The sequence below is a fragment of the Oncorhynchus mykiss genome, chromosome 15, assembly GCF_013265735.2.
Source record: "Oncorhynchus mykiss isolate Arlee chromosome 15, USDA_OmykA_1.1, whole genome shotgun sequence".
NCBI classification, from domain to species: Eukaryota; Metazoa; Chordata; class Actinopteri; order Salmoniformes; family Salmonidae; genus Oncorhynchus; species Oncorhynchus mykiss.
In genome coordinates, this window is record NC_048579.1 from 14,095,066 (window position 1) to 14,120,188 (window position 25,123).

Genomic DNA, 25,123 nt, shown 5'->3' on the forward strand with positions numbered 1-25,123 from the left:
TCTCTTTCTCACACCTTCTTTCGCTCTCTCTCTCTCTCACACCCTCTCTCTCGCATTCACACCCTCTCTCTCTCTCACTCACACACCCCCTCTCTCTCTTTCGCTCTCACACCCTCTCTCTCTTTCTCTCTCTCTAACTCTCTCACTCACACCCTCTGTCTCTCTCTCACACCCTCTCTCTCTCACACTCACACCCTTTCTCTCTATCACACACACCCTCTCTCGCTCTCTCTCTCTCTCTCTCTCACACACACACACACCCTCTCACTATCTCTCTCTCTCTCTCTCTCACACTCACACCCTCTCTCTATCACACACACCCTTTATATATATATATATATCTCTCTCTCTCTCACTCACACCCTCTCTCTATCACACACACTCTCTCTATCTCTTTCTCTCTCTCTATTTCTCTCTCTCTCTCTATTTCTCTCTCTCTCTCTATTTCTCTCTCTCTATCACTCACACCCTCTGTATCTCTGTCTCTCAAATTCAAATTCAAATTCAAGCTGCTTTATTGGCATGAAAAACATTGAGTCTATATTGCCAAAACAACAATGTATACAATAAACATTGTAATAAATTATAAACAATAAAAAATAATAATATAAAATGGTAGTAAATAATAATATAACATGAAATGCAAAAATAACAACAATATATTAGAAATGTAATAAATATAAATAGCTAAACATGGAAAATGAAACTATAACTAAATAACAGTCATCTTCACCATTACATCAGTACTACAACTACCATCATCATTACTACTACTACTACTACCACCATCGTCATTATTACTACTACTACCATCATCATTACTACAACTACCACCATCATTACTACTACTACTACTACCACCATCAATACTACTACTACTACTACCACCATCATTACTACAACTACCACCATCATTACTACTACTACTACTACCACCATCATTACTACTACTACTACTACTACCACAATCATTACTACTACTACTACTACTACCACCATCATTACTACAACTACCATCATCATTACTACTACTACTACTACCACCATCGTCATTATTACTACTACTACCATCATCATTACTACAACTACCACCATCATTACTACTACTACTACTACCACCATCAATACTACTACTACTACTACCACCATCATTACTACAACTACCACCATCATTACTACTACTACAACTACCACCATCATTACTACTACTACTACTACCACCATCATTACTACTACTACTACTACTACCACAATCATTACTACTACTACTACCACCATCATTACTACTACTACTACCACCATTGTCATTATTACTACTACTACCATCATCATTACTACTACTACCACCATCATTACTACTACTACTACTACCACCATCATTACTACTACTACCATCATCATTACTACTACTACTACTACCACCATCGTCATTATTACTACTACTACCATCATCATTACTACAACTACCACCATCATTACTACTACTACTACTACCACCATCATTACTACTACTACTACTACCACCATCAATACTACTACTACTACTACTACCACCATCATTACTACAACTACCACCATCATTACTACTACTACTACTACCACCATCGTCATTATTACTACTACTACCATCATCATTACTACTACTACCACCATCATTACTACTACTACTACTACCACCATCGTCATTATTACTACTACTACAGTCATCATTACTACAACTACCACCATCATTACTACTACTACTACTACCACCATCATCATTATTACTACTACTACCATCACCATTACTACTACTACCACCATCATTACTACTACCACTACCATCATCATTACTACTACTACTACCACCATCATTACTACTACCATCGTCATTATTACTACCACTACCATCATCATTACTACTACCACTACCATCATCATTACTACTACTACAACCACCATCATTACTACTCCCACTACCACCATCATTACTACTACTACTACCTCCAATCATTACTACTACTACCACCATCATTACTACTACTACTACTATTACCACCATCATTACTACTACTACTACCACCATCATCATTACTACCACCACCATCATCATTACTACTACAACCACCATCATTACTACTCCCACTACCACCATCATTACTACTACTACTACCATCATTACTACTACTACTACTATTACCACCATCATTACTACTACTACTACCACCATCATTACTACTACTACCACCATCATTACTACTACTACTACTACTATTACCACCATCATTACTACTACTACTACCACCATCATTACTACTACTAATACCAGCATCATTACTACTACTACTAACACCATCATTACTACTACTACTACTATTACCACCATCATTACGACTACTACTACCACCATCATTACTACTACTAATACCACCATCATTACTACTGCTACTACCACCATCATTACTACTACTACTACTATTACCACCATCATTACTACTACTACTACCACCATCATTACTGCTACTACTACCACCATCATTACTACTACCATCGTCATTATTACTACCACTACCATCATCATTACTACTACCACTACCATCATCATTACTACTACTACAACCACCATCATTACTACTCCCACTACCACCATCATTACTACTACTCCTACCACCATCATTACTACTACTCCTACCACCATCATTACTACTACTACTACCACCATCATCACTACTACTACTACCACCATCATCACTACTACTACTACCACCAGCAGTAGTACTACTACTACCACCATCATTACTACTACTACTACCACCAATCATTACTACTACTACTACTACCACCATCATTACTAATACTACTACCACCATCATTACTACTACTACTACCATCATTACTACTACTACTACCACCATCATCACTACTACTACTACCACCATCATCACTACTACTATTACCACCAGCAGTAGTACTACTACTACCACCATCATTACTACTACTACTACCACCAATCATTACTACTACTACTACTACCACCATCATTACTAATACTACTACCACCATCATTACTACTACTACTACCATCATTACTACTACTACCACCATCATTACTACTACTACTACCGATCATTAGTACTACTACTACCACTATCATTACTACTACTAATACCACCATCGTTACTACTACTACTACCACCATCATTACTACTACTACTACCACCATTATTACTACTACTACTACTACTACCACCACCATCATTACTACTACTACTACCACCATCATTGCTACTACTACCACCAATCATTAGTACTACTACTACCACCATCATTACTACTACTACTACTATTACCACCATCATTACTACTACTACTACCACCATCATTACTACTACTACCATCATTACTACTACTACTACCACCATCATTACTACTACTACTACCACCATCATTACTACTACTACTACCACCATCATTACTACTACTACAACCACCATCATTACTGCTACTACTACCACCATCATTACTACTACTACTACCACCATCATTACTACTACTACTACCACCATCATTACTACTACTACAACCACCATCATTACTGCTACTACTACCACCATCATTACTACTACTACTACCACCATCATTACTACTACTACTACCACCATCATTACTACTACTACTACCACCATCATTACTACTACTACTACCACCATCATCACTACTACTACTACCACAGTCATTACTACTACCACCATCATTACTACTACTACTACCACCATCATTACTATTACTACTACCACCATCATTACTACTACTACTACCACCATCATTACTACTACTACAACCACCATTACTGCTACTACTACCACCATCATTACTACTACTACTACCACCATCATTACTACTACTACTACCACCATCATCACTACTACTACTACCACCATCATTACTACTACTAATACCACCATCATTACTACTACTACTACTACCACCATCATTACTACTACCACCATTATTACTGCTACTATTACACCATCATTACTACTACCACCATCATTAGTACTACTATTACCACCATCATTACTACTACTACTACCGCCATCATTGCTACTACTACTACCACCACCATTACTACTACTACTACCACCATTCCTACTACTACTACCACCATCATTACTACTACTACTACCACCATCATTACTACTACTACTACCACCATCACTACTACTACTACCACAATCATTACTACTACTACTACCACCATCATTACTACTACTACTACTATTACCACCATCATTACTACTACTACTACCACCATCATTGCTACTACTACCACCACCATTACTACTACTACTACCACCATCACTACTACTACTACCACAATCATTACTACTACTACTACCACCATCATTACTACTACTACTACTATTACCACCATCATTACTACTACTACTACCACCATCATTGCTACTACTACCACCACCATTACTACTATTACTACCACCATCATTACTACTACTACTACCACCATCATTACTACTACAATAGTAATAACAATAACAGTCATCACAATAATAGCAATAACAATAATAATTATAATAATTAAGTTACTGCTTACTATGCGTTTGTTATTATTCAGTGACCCTCAGGCTGTGGCAGGAAAATACATATTTGGCTGCAAGAGGAGCCATTGCTCCTTCACCCATGAGTATTTTTAGTTTTTCTTATGGGTTTAATAAGTTAAAATATGCAATAAATGTAGTCATTTCTGTGAATAATGAATGTCTTGGTGAGGAATATTTCTCTCTCTCACTCCCACCCTCTCTCTCCCTCTCTCTCTCACACACACACACTCACACCCTCTCTCCCTCACTCACTCTCTCTCACTCACACCCTCGCTTTCTCTCTCTCACACTCTCTCTCACTCACTCACTCACCCCCCCCCCCTCTCTCTCTCTCTCTCTCTCTCTATCTGTCTCTCTCTCTCTCACTCACACCCTCTCTCTCTCCCTATCTCTCACTCACACCCTTTCCCTCTCTCACTAACACCCTCTCTCTCTCCCTCTCTCTCACTCACACACCCTCTCTCTCTCTCTCACACACCCTCTCTCTCTCACACACCCTCTCTCTCTCACACCCTCTCTCTCTCTCTCTCTCTCACACACACGCTCTCTCTCACTCTCACACCCTCTCTCTCTCTCAAACCCTCTCACTCTCACACCCTCGCTCTCTCACTCTCACACCCTCTCTTTCTCTCACTCACACCCTCTCTGTCTCTCTCTCACTCTCACTCTCTCTCTCTCTCTCTCTCTCTCTCTCTCTCTCTCTCACACACACCCTCTCTCTCTCACTCTCACACTCTCACTCACACTCACACCCTCTCTCTCTCTCTCTCACACCCTCTCTCTCTACCTATATCTGTCTGTCTCTCGCTCTCTCCCCATCGCTCTCTGTCTCTCTCTCTCCCCATCTCTCTCCGTCTCTCGCTCTCTCTCTCCGTCTCTCTGACTCTCACCATCTCTCTCTCACTCTCTCTCTGTCTCTCACTCTCTCTCCCTCCATGTCTCTCTCACTCTCCCCATCTCTCCATTTCTCTGTCTCTCTCTCTCTCCCCATCTATCTCTCTCTCTCGCTCTCCCTCTCTCTCTCCCTTTCCCCATCTCTCTGTCTCTCGCTCTCTCTCTCCAAATCTCTCGGTCTCTCTCTCTTACTCTCTCCTCTCTCTCTTGCTCTCTTGTTCTCTCTCTCCCCATCTCTCTGTCTCTCGCTCTCTCCATCTCTCTCTCTCCCTCTCTCCCCCATCTCTCTCTCACTCTCTTTCTCACTCTCTCTCTCTCCATCTCTCCCTCTTTCTCTCTCCCCATCTCTCACTCCATTTCTCTGTCTCTCACTCTCTCTTATCTCTCTCTCTCCATCTCTCTCTCTCATCTCTCTCTCTCCCCATCTCTCTTTCTCACTCTCTCTCTCCATCTCTCCCTCTCTCCATCTCTCTCTGTCTCTCACGCTCTCTCCCGCCATCCCTCTCTCACTCTCCCCATCTCTCCATTTCTCTCTCTCTCTCTCTCTCTCTCCCCATCTCTCTCTCTCTCTAGCTCTCTCTCTCGCTCTCCCTCTCTCTGTCTCTCGCTCTCTCTCTCCATCTCTCTCTCTGTCTCTCTCTTTCTCACTCTCTCTCTTTCCATCTCTCCCTCTCTCTCTCTCTCTCCATCTCTCTCTCTCCCCATCTCTCTTTCTCACTTTCTCTCTCCCTCTCTCCATCTCTCTCTCTCTCTCACTCCCTCTCTCCCCATTTCTCTCTCTCGCTCTCTCTCACAATTTCATTGAGCTTTATTTTTTTGGACTTGACTTCATTTGTCACACTGCGGTGCTGGCTGTCTAGTTGACCAGTATTGCCTGAGGGCCCAACAGTCTACCTGCTTCTGATATTCATCTACTGTTCACTTAATCATGTGAGTGGGAATGATTGAGAAAGTGAGTGAGTGAGTGAGTGAATGAGTGAGTGAGAAGCGAGCAGTGAGTGAGCAGTGAGTGAGCAGTGAGCAGTGAGCAGTGAGTGAGCAGTGAGCACTGAGTGAGCAGTGAGCAGTGAGTGAGAAGTGAGCAGTGAGTGAGCAGTGAGCACTGAGTGAGCAGTGAGCAGTGAGTGAGCAGTGAGCAGTGAGTGAGCAGTGAGCAGTGAGTGAGCAGTGAGCACTGAGTGAGCAGTGAGTGAGCAGTGAGCAGTGGGCAGTGAGTGAGAAGTGAGCAGTGAGCGAGTGAGCAGTGAGCTGTGAGTGAGCAGTGAGTGAGCAGTGAGCAGTGAGTAGGCAGTGAGCAATGAGCAGTGAGCAGTGAGTGAGCAGTGAGTAGTGAGTGAGCAATGAGCAGTGAGCAGTGAGTGAGCAATGAGCAGTGAGCAGTGAGTGAGCAGTGAGCAGTGAGTAAGAAGTGAGCAGTGAGTGAGCAGTGAGTAAGCAGTGAGCAGTGAGTGAGCAGTGAGTGAGAAGTGAGCAGTGAGCAGTGAGTGAGCAGTGAGCAGTGAGTGAGCAGTGAGCAGTGAGTGAGCAGTGAGAAGTGAGTGAGAAGTGAGCAGTGAGTGAGAAGTGAGTGAGAAGTGAGCAGTGAGTGAGAAGTGAGTGAGAAGTGAGCAGTGAGTGAGAAGTGAGCAGTGAGTGAGAAGTGAGCAGTGAGTGAGAAGTGAGCAGTGAGTGAGAAGTGAGCAGTGTATAGGCTACATGTAAATCCTTGTAAGTTGGGTTCTCTTTAGAACGTTTCCTTCTCTTTGGTTACTTCTGTGTTTTTCTGTTGTGCCCTAGAAACAGTCTGACAGCTTCCCTCAACTCATCTCCCACAGAGCACTAACAACATACACACACATTTAACAAGAATATGTTTTTCCTCCGGTTATGGAGCTTGACTGAGAGAGGGGGGTGGTATTGAGAGAGGGGGGGTGGTATTGAGAGAGGGGGTGGTATTGAGAGAGGGGGGTGGTATTGAGAGAGGGGGTGGTATTGAAAGAGGGGGTGGTATTGAGAGAGGGGGTGGTATTGAGAGAGGGGGGGTGGTATTGAGAGAGGGGGGGTGGTGGTATTGAGAGAGGGGGGGTGGTATTGAGAGGGGAGGGGTGGTATTGAGAGAGGGAGGTGGTATTGAGAGAGGGGGGTATTGAGAGAGGGGGGGAGGGGGTATTGAGAGAGGGGGGGTGGTATTGAGAGAGGGGGGTGGTATTGAGAGAGGGGGTGGTATTGAGAGAGGGGGGTGGTATTGAGAGAGGGGGGGTATTGAGAGAGGGGGGTGGTATTGAGAGAGGGGGGGTGGTATTGAGAGAGGGGGTGGTATTGAGAGAGGGGGGTGGTATTGAGAGAGGGGGTGGTATTGAGAGAGGGGGTATTGAGAGAGGGGGGGTGGTATTGAGAGAGGGGGGGGTGGTGGTATTGAGAGAGGGGGGTGGTATTGAGAGGGGAGGGGTGGTATTGAGAGAGGGGGGTGGTATTGAGAGAGGGGGAGGGGGTATTGAGAGAGGGGGGGTGGTATTGAGAGAGGGGGGTGGTATTGAGAGAGGAGGGGTGGTATTGAGAGAGGGGGGTGGTATTGAGAGAGGGGGGGTATTGAGAGAGGGGGGGTGGTGGTATTGAGAGAGGGGGGTGGTATTGAGAGGGGAGGGGTGGTATTGAGAGAGGGGGGTGGTATTGAGAGAGGGGGAGGGGGTATTGAGAGAGGGGGGGTGGTATTGAGCGAGGGGGGTGGTATTGAGAGAGGAGGGGTGGTATTGAGAGAGGGGGGTGGTATTGAGAGAGGGGGGGTATTGAGAGAGGGGGGGTGGTATTGAGAGAGGGGGGGTGGTATTGAGAGAGGGGGGAGGGGGTATTGAGAGGGGGTATTGAGAGAGGGGGGGTGGTAATGAGAGAGGGGGGGTGGTATTGAGAGAGGGGGGGTGGTGGTATTGAGTGAGGGGGGGTAGTATTGAGAGAGGGGGGTAATTGAGAGAGGGGGGGGGTATTGAGAGGGGGGGTATTGAGAGATGGGGGGTGGTATTGAGAGATGGGGGGTGGTATTGAGAGAGGGGGTAAATAGGAGGTATAACAACAGGGCATAATTATTAAACAGGTCTGAATCAAACGCGGGAGACTCGACACTTCTGTTAAAACACGCATGCTATAACCAGGCTATAACCAGGCTATAACCGCATCATACAGGAAACACACACACACACGCCCGCTGAAAGCCGCAACCTGGATCGTGCGGTCTGTTGGGTGGCCGCCCCCTCGCCTTTCTCTCTCTCTATTATCCGAGGCTCAGTAACTTATTCGTAAAATCTGTTTTTAGCCTCAGGCCTGTGTTGCGACGCGTTTGTTTACATCAATGAAGTGCAGCCCAGAGGCAGTCAAAGTGACGATTCAATAGAATCATCTGTTCACATCAACACTGATTCACACAGGCAGAATTGTGGTTATGGAAATGTTTAATACCAGAATACGATATCTCTCTCTGTCTCAGTCACACACACACACACACATAGACACACACAAAACACACACGCACTCACCTCGCTCGTCGCCCGCCCCAGTGTCATCTTCTGCCAGGGATCTGGCAACTGTGCCAGGGGCATCTTGGCGTTCGAGCTGTTCCTCTGATCTATTGTAGTGTTCACTCTATTCGTTTGTGCTAAAGCTTCGCTCCAGACAGGACTGTAGGCTATCACAATGTAGTAGTCTAAAGCTCTGTTCTATTCTAGTAGGCTATTTCCTCCGTTAGACCCATATGAGAGGACAAGGGACAGAGTTGGTTGTTTCTAGATCAGGGGCCGCCCCTTCTTTCTCTAGCGGAATAAACATGAAAACCTCGCTGGGCTACGTAACGCCTTTTACGGAAAATTGTCTCTCCACTTTCACCCTTGTTGTGTCACTGTGCCGCTTTTCCACTGCCTGCGCTATTCTCTCTCTCTCTCTCTCTGTATCACTCTCGCTCTCTCACTTCCGTTTTGTCCCAATATGGCGCCGGGTGTCGGCTTACCTGCCTGTCAGACTACAGAGTCACTCATGCGTCATCTTTGGGGGCGTGAACCCGGTATAACGGGACACCTCATCCAAACGGGACACGGGCAGGTGAGTGGGCTCTCTTCAGCTGTGACCTCTAGCCGGGACAGGCACGTGAGACACCGGGGGAGAAGATAAGATAGGCTTTATTATTCGGTGAAGGTGATGCACTGTAGGTAAACGGTTCCAGTCCCGTAGCCATGAATATGCGCAGAATATAACTTTGATCAACATGGAGCTATTCAGGAGAGGAACTGAAATATGCTGCAGGTGGCATGTTGAAAATGATCTACGATATAGATTGGGCTATCATAATTATATGATATACAGACGTTAGGCCTACATCTTTGAAATTATAGCAAGAATGTGTATATGTTTTTTTCACAGGCTACAATTCAACCCATCAAAGTCTACCTCATTGTTAACAGGTGGATTTCCAGCTTTGACTTTGGGAGTGTCTGTCGGACTGTATAAATCCTTCCTCGCCAGTTAAAGTTTGATGTTGGAGGTCATTAGCAAGAGACTGCTTTATTATGAGCTATTTATAGCCTATCTGCTGTATGGGCCATGCCAGGGATAATGAGAACCATGAATTGACACAGAGTCATTATCTGTGACTAAAGAGGTGTGTGTGTGTGTGTGTGACTGAAGATGTGCCATGGGCGGGGACAGTATCATTACAGCCCAACTTCAGAGATATTTATACTGAACTGCCAGAATGAACTTGGTGACAGAACATTAATCTCCGTCTTCTCTCATGTAACGGCTTACTGTACTGAACTGGTGGTGTACGTACAACACTGTGGTGACATCTGGTGGTTGATTACATCTTACGCTGTGTTCAAAACAACTGGGAACTCTGGGGAAAAAAATGAGCGCCGACTGGGAAAATTGTTTTGAACGGTGATCCAATTCGGAATTCCAAGTTGGAAACTCTGCCGTCTTTCTAGCCTGAAGATCACTGACGTCATGACTTGGCCTAGTCCCCCCCTGTCTCCCCCCACCCCCCGCCCCCCCAGACTTCCCAGTTGTCTTGAAAGCACCATTATATTCATGGATGTAAAATAACTGGATATGTGGATGCAAGATGGCTCCTTGTAAGTAATTAACAGCTATCTGGTACATTATTAGCTGTCTGCACACAGAACTTTCCAGTGTCAGACACAAACACGTCATACAGACTCAGCCAACTTTATTGCTCCAATCAAATCACAACAGTATTACAATCGTTCAGTTCTCACAGATGTTCCTCATCAGTTTATCAGGGCTTGGATCGGTATCTGCTCCTCACGGAGAGGAGGGAGGGAGGCAGAGAAGATGAGAAGGAGAGGGAGAAAGGAGGTGAGAGAAATGAACTACCATTGCTTGTCTCTTTTCCTATGATAACATAACGACTTGCAGTCTGGTGTCTCGTTATTTTATATATCAAAGTGCAACGAGTGCTACAATAACATCTGGGTCAGAGGTCATACATTAACAGATGGGAGCATTAGAAACAAAGAGACTTGGTTTAACCCAAAACCACCCCCACACACACACCCTTAGCCTGGGGTGGCCAACCCTGGTTCTGAAGTGTTCTAGGGTGTGCAACCTTAGTAAGTATGAGCATGAACACACCAGATCCAGCTAAGGAATGTCTTGGTGACTGATTGAATCAGGTGTGTTAGTGCTAGACTGGAACAACAGCCTGCCCTAAGCCATACACCTCCCACCTACAGTCCCTCAGTATCAGGAGAACACATCAATATAAAACTACATACTATACTCTATACATACCAGTGACAGAGAGTCAGAAGAGACGGACTGGTTTGGAATGCTGCTACAGAGTGAACTCTGAACTACAAGGTCATGACCTCTCATATTGTGCGTTTAGAGACAACTAACGAGGGAATGAGAAGAGGGACGGAGGAGGATTAGACTTTCACCCAGGGGTTGGTGTTGCAGAGGGTAGGAAGGGATGTGTAGCTGATAGATTGCACAGTAGTTTGGTTCGTGTGTGTGTGCGCGTGTGTGTGAGTCTAGCTGACAGACTTCAGTTTGACCCAGGGGTTGGTCCCGCGGACCTCCATGGGCAGATCGTTGGCAAAGATGTGGTTACAGAGCTCGTCCAATGGTGGCTCAGGGTCAGAGATGGCAAACTGGGCTGCGTCCTCGATTACCTTCCTGATGTCTACATCTATCTCCTGTATGAAGAAAGGAAGGACAGAAAGAAGGAGGCAAGGAGGGAAACCATTTGAGTGATTGGACCACCTGTGTGTGTGTGTGTGTGGATGCGTGTCGGTGAAGGTGTGTGTGTACCTTGATCTCCTCCACAGAAGCCATGTTGTTGGACAGCATGCGTTCCTTCAACATGGTGATGGGGTCACTCTTACTGCGCACTTCCTGGATCTCCTCACGTGAGCGGTAGCTACAGGAAGTTACATCACACACAGGAAGAGGACTTAGACATGATTAGCAAGGTTCTGCACCAGCCCTTGGTTGATGAGAGAGAGACAGAGAGAGAGACAGACCTGGAAAGGAAGCAGTGCTCTTCCCAAACCAACACTGCACTACACTAAGAGGGGAAAGGGGGGGTGGGGGGGGTAAACTAGGGAGTGGCAACACAAGGAGGTGGGCAGGGCTAAAAACAGAATAGAGAGGGAGGGAGGGAGAGAGATGGGAGATGTGATGAGGAGTGAGGGGGCGGGGAGAGACAGGGTGCTCAGTTGACGAACACATGGTCAGGGGTCAAAGGTCAGAGATCATGTCTCACCTAACCCCGGGGTCGCTCATGCTGTGTCCATGGTAACGGTAGGTCTCCAGCTCCATCACAATAGGACCCTGCCAAGGAGGTTTCAAAAGCAAGACATTCAACAAGCTAGCCAACCCCACCATGATACTGCAGAATAGCCTGATCAGGGATTTCTACTGTAGCAGAGGATCTTCCTATATCTATGCTGTTTGGCCTGCAGCAGACCAGGAGTGCAAGGCCAGTTACAACTGTACTAGAGTCTCACAGTCTCTATTCTGCTGGTCACTGAGCCTCCCTCTGTCAGGGAAGAGACACTGGTGGGATACTAGAATAGGATCAGTCCTCTGTCAGGGAAGAGACACTGGTGGGATACTAGAATAGGATCAGTCCTCAGACATTAGATTGTCTGAGACAAAGTGATTCTTAACACTCTAAGCTCTTAAACCAGCTATCACTTTTTCATCTCTGCACCAATCAGAACTCCTCTTCTCCAGCTCTATAACCAATCATAGTTCACCTTCCCGGCTCTGCAGTAGTCTGCAGCAAACTTGATGGCCTCCCTCACACACAGCACGTCCATGCCATCCACCTACACCACAGGGACAGAGGGGTAAGTATAGCAAAGATACACTCATTGACTGTGTGTGTGTGTGTCCTACCTTGATTCCAGGTATATAGTCTCCTCTCTTGAAGTAGTCAGTGCTAGCAGAGGATCTCTCTACAGACGTCCCCATGCCAAACTTGTTGTTCTCACAGATGAAGATACACGGCAGCTTCCACAGAGCCGCCATGTTGAAGGACTCAAAGATCTGGCCCTGATTGGACAAGAGCAGAGACGATGATGATGATTTAATAACTTCATTGTAACTGTTAGATAGACCTCACCTGGTTGGCTGCTCCGTCTCCGTACAGCGCCACGCACACCTGGTTGTTGCCCTGGTACTGACAGGCTAGTGCCACACCAGCACCCAATGGAACCTGTAGACACACACACTGCGAGAATGCATGTTCCCCTCTCGGTCTATGTTTGTGTGTGAGAGAGTCTGACCTGTTCAGAGAGTTACCTGAGCCCCCACGATTCCATTCCCTCCATAGAAGTGTTTAGCGTACATGTGCATAGAACCACCTTTGCCCTTGGCCACACCTCCTCTACGACCTGAGAACAAGAGACAGAGAGAGAATAGAAATCTATGTCAGGTGGAAGGATCAGTTTATCTTCCTTAAATCCTGACTGTAACCATTAGGAGGAAATACAAATCTGACCTTCGATCAGTTTCTAGGTGTGTCTCACCTGTGAGTTCAGCCATGATCTCTCTAACGGATACACCCCGTGTGAAAGTGTAGCCATGGGCACGGTACGCTGTGATCAGGTGGTCTGTTGGGTTGATGCCCGCCTCGATGCCCATCGCACACGCCTCCTGTAACACAACCAACAACAGCTAGGAGAGAGAAGGGGAGTGTGTGTATGTTCCTTTCTCTCTTGCTGTGTGTGTGTTCTAATCTATATGTAATGTAATGTGTGTGTGTGTGTGTGTGTGTGTGTGTGTGTGTGTGTGTGTGTGTGTGTGTGTGTGTGTGTGTGTGTGTGTGTGTGTGTGTGGTGACCTGTCCGTCGTAGAGGTGGCAGAAGCCTCTGATGATCTTCTGCTTGTAGAGCTGGTCAGCCTTCAGCTCCATGCGTCTCATGGTCTGCATGGTCCTGTAGTACTGGAGGCCCTGTTCTCTGGTCAACACCGCTGTCTCAGAAGGGCCCGCCTCCAGACGGTGCAGCTCACACTTCTATTGGACAGCACAGGGGAGGGAGGGAGACAGGCAGCTCAACCAATCAACCAGATAAGTTTGATGAGGAAGTTTCCATTTCATACTGCATCTCGGGCTTGTTCAGCAGGGTATGATAGAAGTGTGTTGTGTAGAAGAGACATGTCCAGGAGAAATCTATTCAGTACGTGTCACATGCATTTGTTTTGTGTGTATGTGGACTCACCTTGATGTCAAAACTGGCCTGTGGGGTGAAGTCAGTGAAGAAGCGTGTGGACAACACCATCCTGGCCCCCTGCAGAGAGAGAGCATGACAGGAGAGCTACACACACACACCCACACACACAGGAAAATCCAATGGCCCCACCCCCGAAGGCTAAATCCAGCCCTGGGCCACAGTGTGAAAGGAGGACTGGGGGTTCTGCAGAAGGAACGTGGCTGAGGTTCAGGTTGCTCTGTTTGGATCCGAATGGCTGGTTCTAACTAGGTCTGGGTGATTTGGTACTAACTGGTGGTTGTCGGGGTGTTGCTGGGGTCGGTCGGCGAGGTTAAATCGAAGTGTTTGGACAGGCCAATCAGCAGCTGGGAGGGAACAAAGGAGCCTGAACTCTGACACCTGAACTCTAGATCTCTACCACCACCACCACAGCAGTGCACCACCCACTGACACAGCGCACCACCCACTGACACAGCGCACCACCCACTGACACAGCGCACCACCCACTGACACAGTGCACCACCCACTGACACAGCGCACCACCTACTGACACAGCGCACCACCCACTGACACAGCGCACCACCTACTGACACAGCGCACCACCCACTGACACAGCGCACCACCCACTGACACAGCGCACCACCCACTGACACAGTGCACCAACCACTGACACAGCGCACCACCCACTGACACAGCGCACCACCCACTGACACAGCGCACCACCCACTGACACAGCACACCAAAGAGAGTCAGGGCAGGACCTCTATTAGTACACACACAGGCTGCCAACACTAGGCTATGTTCTATATGAGCTGTGTTTTGTTCAAGGTCTTACAGGCTAGAGCAGGTCTTACAGGCTAGAGCAGACCTACAGGCTAGAGCAGGTCTTATAGGCTAGAGCAGGTCTTATAGGCTAGAGCAGGCCTACAGGCTAGAGCAAGTCTTACAGGCTAGAGCAGGTCTTATAGACTAGAGCAGGTCTTATAGGCTAGAGCAGGTCTTATAGGCTAGAGCAGGTCTTACAGGCTAGAGCAGGTCTTATAGGCTAGAGCAGGTCTACAGGCTAGAGCAGGTCTACAGGCTAGGGCAGGTCTTACAGGCTAGAGCAGGTCTTATAGGCTAGAGCAGGTCTTATAGGCTAGAGCAGGTCTTATAGGCTAGAGCAGGCCTACAGGCTAAAGCAGGTCTTTCAGGCTAGAGCAGGTCTTACAGGCTAGAGCAGGTCTTACAGGCTAGAGCAGGTCTTATAGGCTAGAGCAGGTCTTACAGGCTAGAGCAGGTCTTACAGGCTAGAGCAGGTCTTATAGGCTAGAGCAGGTCTTATAGGCTAGAGCAGGTCTTATAGGCTAGAGCAGGTCTTACAGGCTAGAGCAGGTCTTATAGGCTAGAGCAGGTCTTATAGGCTAGAGCAGGTCTTATAGGCTAGAGCAGGTCTTACAGGCTAGAGCAGGTCTTATAGGCTAGAGCAGGTCTTATAGGCTAGACCAGGTCTTACAGGCTAGAGCAGGTCTTACAGGCTAGAGCAGGTCTTATAGGCTAGAGCAGGTCTTATAGGCTAGAGCAGGTCTTATAGGCTAGAGCAGGTCTTACAGGCTAGAGCAGGTCTTATAGGCTAGAGCAGGTCTTACAGGCTAGAGCAGGTCTTATAGGCTAGAGCAGGTCTTACAGGCTAGAGCAGGTCTTATAGGCTAGAGCAGGTATTATAGGCTAGAGCAGGTCTTACAGGCTAGAGCAGGTCTTATAGGCTAGAGCAGGTCTTATAGGCTAGAGCAGGTCTTACAGGCTAGAGCAGGCCTACAGGACAGCACAGCTATGAGCTCCTTACCTCTGACACGGTTTGGGCTCCCTACAAGAAAGCCAGGGAGAGAGAGGGTGGAGAGAAGGGAGGGGGGGGGGGGGGGGGTCGATAATAATTCATCTTTAAAACACTATAGAGGAACCTATATTAAAAGGAACCTAAAAGCACAGTCCCCAGGGCCTAGTATCTTTGTAACCATGAAAGTTGTGCTGATAAGTTCAGGGTGAGAGAATGAGGCTGAGCGGGTGTGCTGAAGTTCAGAAAGCGCATTACAGAGGAAAGTCTATAGACCATAGACCATCACTAGCCTACACTAGTCTATAGACCATCACTAGCCTACACTCCTTCATATACTGTCAATGCTACGTACCAACATCAGAGTGCCACCATGCGTCAAACATAAATTGTAGATGGCGCAGGTACAACGAAGACATACTAGCCTGAGGAAATCCCTTGTGTCCATAGAATTAGGAATTTGAATACTAGAATGGACATGAGCATTATGACAGTATAAAAGGTCAGCAGTTTTGGTCAACCACGGTCAGCCAGTGCTGTGATAAGAATGTAAAACAATGAATGTGAAGATTGGCTAGCAAATAAACATACTGTGCAGGTAGTCAGTATTTGTGGAACAATTCCATAAATTTGTCAAATGAACTGCCAATATGCCAACATCCCATTCAAACAATGCAGTCACAGCCGTACTCTGGCTGAAACCAGCTGATGATAGGAATCAGACAAGTTGTCAATGCAACTGATACTGTATCATAATATAACTCACAGCTTTCCAAGAAAGCTGTCATTTATGGTCTGTTTACATATATTTTAGAGGTTATTTATACAGAACATTTGTATGAACACAATTTTTTATTATATGAGAATATTTTAGGTTGACAATAATTATATTACACAATCACTGATATCACATTATACACTGAGTATACAAAACATTAAGAACACCTGCTCTTTCCATGACAGACTGACCAGGTGAATCCAGGTGAAAGCTATGATCCCTTAATGATGTCACCTGTTAAGTCTACTTCAATCAGTGTAGATGAAGGATAGGAGACAGGTTAAAGAAGGATTTTTAAGACAATTGAGACATGGATTGTGTATGTGTGCCATTCGGAGGGTGAATGGGCAAGACAAAAGACGTGTCTTTGAACAGGTTATGGTAGTAGGTGCCAGGCGCACCGCTTTGTGTAAAGAACTGCAACGCTACTGGGTTTTTCATGCTCAAACGTTTCCCGTGTGTATCAAGAATGGTCCACCGCCCAAAGGACATCCAGCCAACTTGAAACAAACTGTGGGAGGTATTGGAGTCAACATGGGCAAGTATCCCTGTGGAACGCTTTAGACACATTGTAGAGTCCATGCCCCTATGAATGGAGGCTGTACTGAAGGGGAAATGAACTCAATATTAGGAAGGTGTTCATAACGTTTGGTATACTCAGTGTATTTTCCATTATCATACCATTCCGGAACTTTGAGGGTTCATCACAGAGATCCTGTTAAATTAGGGGCTATGGTTGTGCCCTGCGTACAAACAACCACCATGGACAGCGCTTAGATAAGAGCGAATGCTGAATCCGCACCATGGCCACTGAACAATGCCGCGGTCTGATGCCTCTATTAATTCAAATGTGAATTCCATAAACCTGAATATCCCCGCGTAGAGGGCTTGGGCTGTTACATGGGCTTTGGTTGCTATCGTGCAAGTCAGTTTATAACATTACATCATTAGTTACTCAGAGTTCCCCACATTGACATCGGCCTCAGGCCCTATGGCGCTAACCTTGGAAAAGTAATTCACATTTCTACATCTACATCCTCTATTACTAAATGGGATAGATCAAACGGTGCAGTTCTATGCAATCTGCTAGCCATACCAACTATGTCACTATCAACCATCAGACAGGGCCTGCAACCATCTATTGAACGTAGCTTATTTGAGGTGAAGACTTCATGAGACTTTAAAAATGGCAAACGACTTGGGTTGATGCAACTGAATTACAACAGCTTACTTCCTAAACTGGATTCCATCAAGATCTGGGCTATGCAGACGATTCCGGACACTCTGGTATTGACTGAAACTTGGATATCTGTGGACACTCTGGTATTGACTGAAACTTGGATATCTGTGGACACTCTGGTATTGACTGAAACTTGGATATCTGTGGACACTCTGGTATTGACTGAAACTTGGATATCTGTGGACACTCTGGTATTGACTGAAACTTGGATATCTGTGGACACTCTAGTATTGACTGAAACTTGGATATCTGTGGACACTCTGGTATTGACTGAAACTTGGATACCTGTGGACACTCTGGTATTGACTGAAACTTGGATATCAGTGGACACTCTGGTATTGACTGAAACTTGGATATCAGTGGACACTGGTATTGACTGAAACTTGGATATCTGTGGACACTCTGGTATTGACTGAAACTTGGATATCTGTGGACACTGGTATTGACTGAAACTTGGATACCTGTGGACACTGGTATTGACTGAAACTTGGATATCTGTGGACACTCTGGTATTGGCTGAAACTTGGATATCAGTGGACACTGGTATTGACTGAAACTTGGATATCTGTGGACACTCTGGTATTGACTGAAACTTGGATATCTGTGGACACTGGTATTGACTGAAACTTGGATACCTGTGGACACTGGTATTGACTGAAACTTGGATATCTGTGGACACTCTGGTATTGACTGAAACTTGGATATCTGTGGACACTGGTATTGACTGAAACTTGGATATCTGTGGACACTCTGGTATTGACTGAAACTTGGATATCTGTGGACACTCTGGTATTGACTGAAACTTGGATATCTGTGGACACTCTGGACTGATATTAATATTGAGGGTTATAATGTGTTCAGAGCTGACAGACAGGGTAGAGGAGTAGCCATTTTTATGAAAATAATTTATTTCCCTTACCCAAAAATTCGAGCTACTATCTTTAAGCCTTTGTCCGGGGAGAAATGTATCCATAACTGTTATAAGGGTCTACCGTCCTCCCCCAGCTAACCTTTGGGCACTCGAAGAGTTAACTAGTTTGTTGTCTTTTACAAAATCAGAAGTTATTATCCTGGGTGACCTAAATTATGATGTGGAAATGCAGGCTTCAGACAACCTAAAAGAAATGTGTAATGATCTAAACCTAACCCAGTTGGTGACTAAGCGTACATGGCCCAACCCGAAAGATCCTTTAAAGTCAACTCTGATTGGTCTAACCTTAATGGATACACCAGAGAAATACATTTCTATTGGTGTATTTGCCCAAGACATTAGTGATCATTGTCCAGTGTTAGAGATATGAGAATACAAAAATATAAGCCTTGTGACGTCACAAAGAGGAACTTTAAAAACGTCCGTTAACACAGGCTTTTTTTTGACATCTTTATTTTAGTGACCTTGATTGCATTTCAGCTGTCCCTGAACCTGATTTAGCTTTGAGCCTCTTTCCATATGTCTTCAATACTATTGTGGATAATCATGCTCCCTTCAAAAAATGAAGAGTTAAAAAGGTAGATCGAATGGCTGGTACATTCCGGAATTTTTAGAAGTAATTCTTAATAGAGATGATGCTTCGGTCAAGGCCAGGAACACAGGCTTAGGCCCGGACTGGCTAACATAAAGCAACTGAGGAATTGTTGTGTATGACAAATAAGAAAGGCTAAATCGATTATTATGTAACACATCTTTTGGATTGTAATGGAACCCACTAAATTCTGGAAAACTGTTAAATCCCTAAAGGGTTCTACTTCCTCCCCTCTGCCACAAAACAAGTGTATTCAGACACTGGTCTCATTATGGGGGAAAATGCCTTCATTGATGCATTTAATCACCATTTTATTTCAGCGGGCTCTCTCTTTGAAATAACTTCTAAGCCTATTCACAATGATATTGGATTGGATGCTGACAGGAGAAACATACTGAATGATCAGAGGAGTTAGTCAAAGTTTTCTTTTATGCTATTTACAGAAAAATAAGTCCTGGATGCTTTGCTAGCAATAGACAACAAGAAATTCACAGGGGCCGACCAATTGGACCCCGGTCTGCTTAAGTGTGCAGCGCCCATCATTGTTGGCTCAATAACCTCACTTTTTTAAAAATGTAACATTGTTATCAGGAAATATTCCAAAAGTATGTAAATGATCTCTTGTGCTGCCACTCCATAAGGACGGGAACAGTAGTGATCTTCATCATTATCTCGCCACTTCATGGCTTCATAGTCTGGCTAGGATTCTTGAATCCTTGGTAAATGTACAACTTCCTCTTTATCTGAGAAATGTATTTTGAATGTAAACCAATCAGGGTTCAGGCCTGGGCATAGCACTATTACAGCAACCACGTTAGTTGTTAATGATCTAGTCAATGCTTTACACACTAAAATGAAATGTGTTGCATTGTTTGCGGACCTGTCAAAAGCTTTTGATACTGTTGATCATGCTATTTTATTGACCAAATTGTCCTCGGTAGGTCTGAGCCCTGACGCCTGTTCACGGTTTCATGATCATCTTAGTGACAGAACTCAGTCTATCGTGATTAATGGCGTTAAGTCTGAATTTCTTGATGTACATAAAGGTGTACCACAGGGGTAAATTATAGCTATGCAGGAATCCCTCGCCTACAGACAAAACGAAATAGATGTTGTTTTCAAACTCTCGCAAGAATGTTTCAGATGAACTACTCGTTCACTCAGATGGTTCTCCAATCGAACGTGTTCCCACACATAAATACTTAGGCATTTGGATTGATATGGATTTGACGTTTAAAAAACCTATAGGTTAAGAACCTACGTTTTAAAGTTGTCTTTTTCTACAGAAACAGATCATTCATTTCTCTAAGAAGGAAGCAGATTATTCAGTCAGCCTTATGTGTTCTTGATTATGGTGATATTATTTATCAAAGTGCAGCTGCTACTACTCTTAAACCATTGGATGCCATCTACCATAGTGCCCTTCATTTTGTTACAGGTTTGACACTAACCACTAAATCCTGTATCAAAAGGTTGGCTGGACTTTCCTAAAGACCTGCAGATCTCTACATTTCTCCCTTTGTGTTTACAAGGCCCTACTTCATAAACGTCCGTCTTATCTAACTTTGCTGTTGAAGTGTAGACACCTGAGTTGCCTAACCCGTTCACAGGATTGGTTAACTACCGAGCTAGATACATCTGCTTTTATACTTTACAAAAATAAACGCAGCATGCAAGAATTACAAAGATGTTACTGAGTTAAAGTTCATGAGGAAATCAGTCAATTTGTAAAAAGATTCATTAGGCCCTAATCTATGGATTTGACATGACTGGGAATACAGACACAGTGGGGGAGAACAAGTATTTGAGACACTGCTGTTTTCCTACTTACAAAGAAAGTAGAGGTCTGTAATTTTGATCATAGGTACACTTCAACTGTGAGAGACAGAATCTAAAACAAAAATTCAGAACATCACATTGTATGATTTTTAAGTAATTCATTTGCATTTTATTTATAACAAATTACAGACCTCTACATGCTTTGTAAGTAGGAAAACCTGCAAAATTGGCAGTGTGCTTGTTCTCCCCACTCTATCACTGTATGCATCTGTTGGTCACAGATAGCTTTAAAAACAAAATTGGCCACACAATGGGACTCGGGATCTCGTCACGCTATTTCTGTGCATTCAAATTGCCTTCAATAAAATTCCATTGTGTTTGCTATCCATAGCTTAGGCTTGCCCATACCATAACCCCACCATGGGGCAATCTGTTAACAACGTTGACATCAGCAAACCGCTCGCCAACACAACGCCATACACGTGGTATGCGGTTGTGAGGCCGTTTGGATGTACTGCCAAATGCTCTAAAACTACATTAGAGGCAGCTTATGGTAGAGAAATGAACACTCGGTTATCTGGCAACAACTTTGGTGGATGTTCCTGCAGTCAGCATGCCAATTGCACGCTCCCTCAACTTGAGACATCTGTGTTGTGTTACAAAACTGCACATTTTAGAATGACCTTTTATTGTCCCCAGCACAAGGTACACCTGTGTAATGATCATGCTGTTTAATCAGCTTCTTGATATGCCACACCTGTCAGGTGGATGGATTGTTTTGGCAAAGGAGAAATGCTCATTAACAGGGACGTAAACAAATGTGATTTTTTTGTTTGTTGAGCGAAATAAGCTTTTGTACATATGGATCTTTAATTTCAGCTCATGAAACACGGGACCAACACTTTAGATGTTGTGTTCAGCGTAGTTTTAATGCACGAAATTCAAAATACAATTAATCTTGATGTTCTGGTGCCATTTCGAGGCAATTTGAAGTATTGATTACGAACTTATTTGTGGAGCAATGCAACTGTTTTTCTGGGTGATTTGACTGTTTTGTATTTTAATTACACACACACACACACACACACACACACACACACACACACACACACACACACACACACACACACACACACACACACACACACACAGTCAAAAGTTCTGACACCTACTCATTCAAGGGTTTTTATTTATTTTACTATTTTCTACATTGTAGAATAATAGTGAAGACATCAAAACTATGAAATACCACACATGGAATCATGTAGTACCCAAAACCGTGTTAAACAGTTAAACCTCTTGAAGCTGGTTGAGAGAATGCCAAGAGTGTGCAAAGCTGTCATCAAGGCGAAATGTGGCTACTTTGAATAATCTCAAATATAAAATATATTTAGATTTGTTTGCAATTTTTTGGTTACTACATGATTCCATATATGTTCTTTCATAGTCTTGACGTCTTCACTATTATTCTACAATGTAGAAAACAAATAAAAAAAAAACAGAATGAGTAGTGTATAATGTGTATATTTATGTTGCATATACAGGGCGCATTTGTAAAAGAGGCCTCGTTCTCAATATGTTTTCCCTAAAAAAATCCAGTGCACCTGTTCCCCTTGTCCCTGTACTTCCTAATCAACTTTTAGGAAATAAAAATAAGACTGCAAAACTCGTGGCTCCCTAGTGTCGCAGTGATTTAAGGCACTGCATCTCAGTGCTTGAGGCGTCACTACACAAACACCCGGGTTCGAATCTAGGCTGCGTCGCCCTGATTGGGAATCTCATATGGACTGGTCGTGTAAATAATAATTGCCTTATTTATGTTTATAAATAAATTATCCAGCTACATCTATGTTCGAATTTTATCTGGCCGAATAGAACAAATGTATGGACACGCTGTCATCAATGCAAGCACCGAACAACAATGATTTAGATATTGTGTTGTTCAGTTGGGGCTGTGAGTGACCATGTTAACGGGCCGACATCTACAAGGTCAGCACTGCTATCTGGGACTGAAGCTACTAGCAACCTCTCATCTGGCAAATATCGTCAGCTAGCTAGCTCGCTATCTCATAGCGAAATCACCTAGCTAGCTTTCAGCACCATGGACAGCGGCACGTAGGTTGCCAGTAGTACGTACCACATTCTTGCTGGCGTTGCCAAGTCGGTACACGTTTGAGATGAGGGTCAACATCTTTTGCATGCTACTGGACACTTCGTTCTAGCACCAGTACAGAAGAGCCGATTTAGCTAGCTAACGGATTAAAGTCGACAACAAATATCAGCTGACACTTTCGTGGTGGGTCGGGTGCCCAACTAAAACTATCACGGGGTTGGCCAAGACAGGGCGCAATGAATGACATTGTGATGATCAAGTTTGGGTGCAGCCCTGCACAACGTTCAACCGAATTTTCATTGTTCAATATGTAGGTCTATTCTAAAACTGCTTGAAATGTTCGTTTTTTTTATTGCCTTGTTGTATCTTTAAAGTGTTCTAACATTTTTGCTGCTCTGCCAGCATGGGAAAAAGCAAATGCCCAGCTACTGTCTGTGTGCTTTCGCTCGACCTACCCTGGATTTTTTTTTTGTGTGGAGAGGACGTCCCGGACGCTTTCAACCATTTATTAACATATTTTATACTTCTGTAACTCGGCTGAAGCAAGAAGGTCCGTTGCCCACCTGTCCCTGGCTGTTCCCTGCACCTGAGCAAGGTAAAGAGTGCGTCCCACCACGTGCTTTACCTGCACACTGCTATAATAAGCAACTGCCTGCTCATTATGTTGCTGTATTTATTCACTTTTAGTCCTCACATGCTTACATGAGACACAGAGAGAGACAGAGACAGAGAACGAGAGAGAGAGAGAGAGAGAACGAGCGAGAGATGAAGAGATGAGAGAATGACTGGTAATAGAGAGATGGGTGGTACAACTAGAAAGTGTTAGTAATTATTACAGTTCATGTCTCACCCTCTCGTACCTCAGTCTCTAAGCCTGCTCCAGACTGGATGGGGACTTCAATAGTTGATAGACAGTTTAAAACAGCTCAGTCTGTCTGACTTGTGAGTCCCTCAGTCTACCACTGGGCTGATGGTTTCAGCTCATCTTAGTCAAGACCAGAGATCCAGACAACATTTCTGAAAGTTGTGTTATGGTCCGAGAATTCCCTATCCCTATTCAGTTCAGTAAAAGTGTGTGTGTGTGTCCTGCAGTGTGTTTGTCTGTCCCACATAGCGTTCAGTGAGCATGGGGAAGAGTTCAGAGTCGTCGAACCCGAGGTGGTCGCCTGCTCTACAGACCTTCACACAGCTGGCTTGGTATACGAGCTCTGATCCCTGACCTCTCGCCCCTTACCCCGCTTTACATATTGATAGATTTTCGGAAGCAGGGTGGGCTTGGACTAATGAAAATCCCTCTTCTCTCTGACATTACAATCCAGATTGCCAAAGACTATGGAGTCTACATGGAGGACCTGGGACACACTCAGGTAGGGCTCACACACACACAAATATCTGTTTGCAGTACCTGTGTGACTCATTTCAAGTCTCGTCTTGTCCCTACTCCTCTCCTCTCACCTCCAGGGGTATGTTCATCATAGACAGCGTAGGTGTTCTGAGACATGTGACCCTGAATGACCTCCCAGTAGGACATTCTGTAGACGAGACCTTGCGTCTGGTCCAGGCTTTGAAACACAACTACACACAGTGGTGTAAAGTACTTTTTGGGGGTATCTATACTTCACTATTTACTATTTATATTTGACAACTTTTACTTCATTACATTCCTAAAGAAAATAATGT

The 25,123-nt window shown here is 44.7% G+C and overlaps 2 protein-coding genes across 6 annotated transcripts in view; both read right to left on the reverse strand.

Moving 5' to 3' along the window:
• Positions 1-9,393, reverse strand: part of LOC110489631 (ribosomal protein S6 kinase alpha-3) — a 47,000-nt gene extending 37,607 nt beyond the window's left edge. For both annotated transcript variants that reach the window (XM_036943776.1, XM_036943775.1), the window contains exon 1: positions 9,002-9,393. In XM_036943776.1, the coding sequence (XP_036799671.1) occupies positions 9,002-9,064 (63 nt within the window). In that variant the 5' untranslated portion in view covers positions 9,065-9,393. The remainder of the gene's footprint in view (positions 1-9,001) is intronic.
• Positions 9,394-10,666: 1,273 nt separating this feature from the next.
• LOC110489633 (pyruvate dehydrogenase E1 component subunit alpha, mitochondrial-like) lies at positions 10,667-23,635 on the reverse strand. 4 transcript variants are annotated; one of them, XM_036943778.1, is made up of 12 exons: positions 23,468-23,635; positions 16,023-16,043; positions 14,207-14,275; positions 13,828-14,001; positions 13,514-13,640; positions 13,287-13,378; positions 13,108-13,200; positions 12,882-13,037; positions 12,740-12,811; positions 12,244-12,311; positions 11,790-11,898; positions 10,667-11,674 (listed from the first exon to the last, which is right to left on the reverse strand). In XM_036943778.1, exons 1-12 carry the CDS (start codon positions 23,528-23,530, stop codon positions 11,510-11,512), a joined length of 1,209 nt encoding a protein of 402 aa, XP_036799673.1. In that variant the 5' UTR covers positions 23,531-23,635; the 3' UTR covers positions 10,667-11,509. The 4 variants fall into 4 exon arrangements, with proteins under 4 accessions (XP_036799673.1, XP_036799672.1, XP_036799674.1 ...); XM_036943777.1 differs by having other exon boundaries at positions 13,108-13,215; XM_036943779.1 differs by lacking the exon at positions 16,023-16,043 and having other exon boundaries at positions 13,108-13,215.
• Between the last annotated feature and the right edge of the window lie 1,488 nt (positions 23,636-25,123).

Bases quoted from the DNA above. Each gene is read 5' to 3' on its own strand.
- LOC110489633 (XM_036943777.1), bottom strand. From the start codon at position 23,530: ATGCAAAAGATGTTGACCCTCATCTCAAACGTGTACCGACTTGGCAAC. The intron at 16,044-23,467 runs GTACGTACTACT...GCTTTCTTGTAG, and splicing joins GCAACGCCAGCAAGAATGTG to GGAGCCCAAACCGTGTCAGA. The intron at 11,675-11,789 runs GTACACACACAC...TTCTTCATACAG, and splicing joins CTTCTGTGGAGGAGATCAAG to GAGATAGATGTAGACATCAG.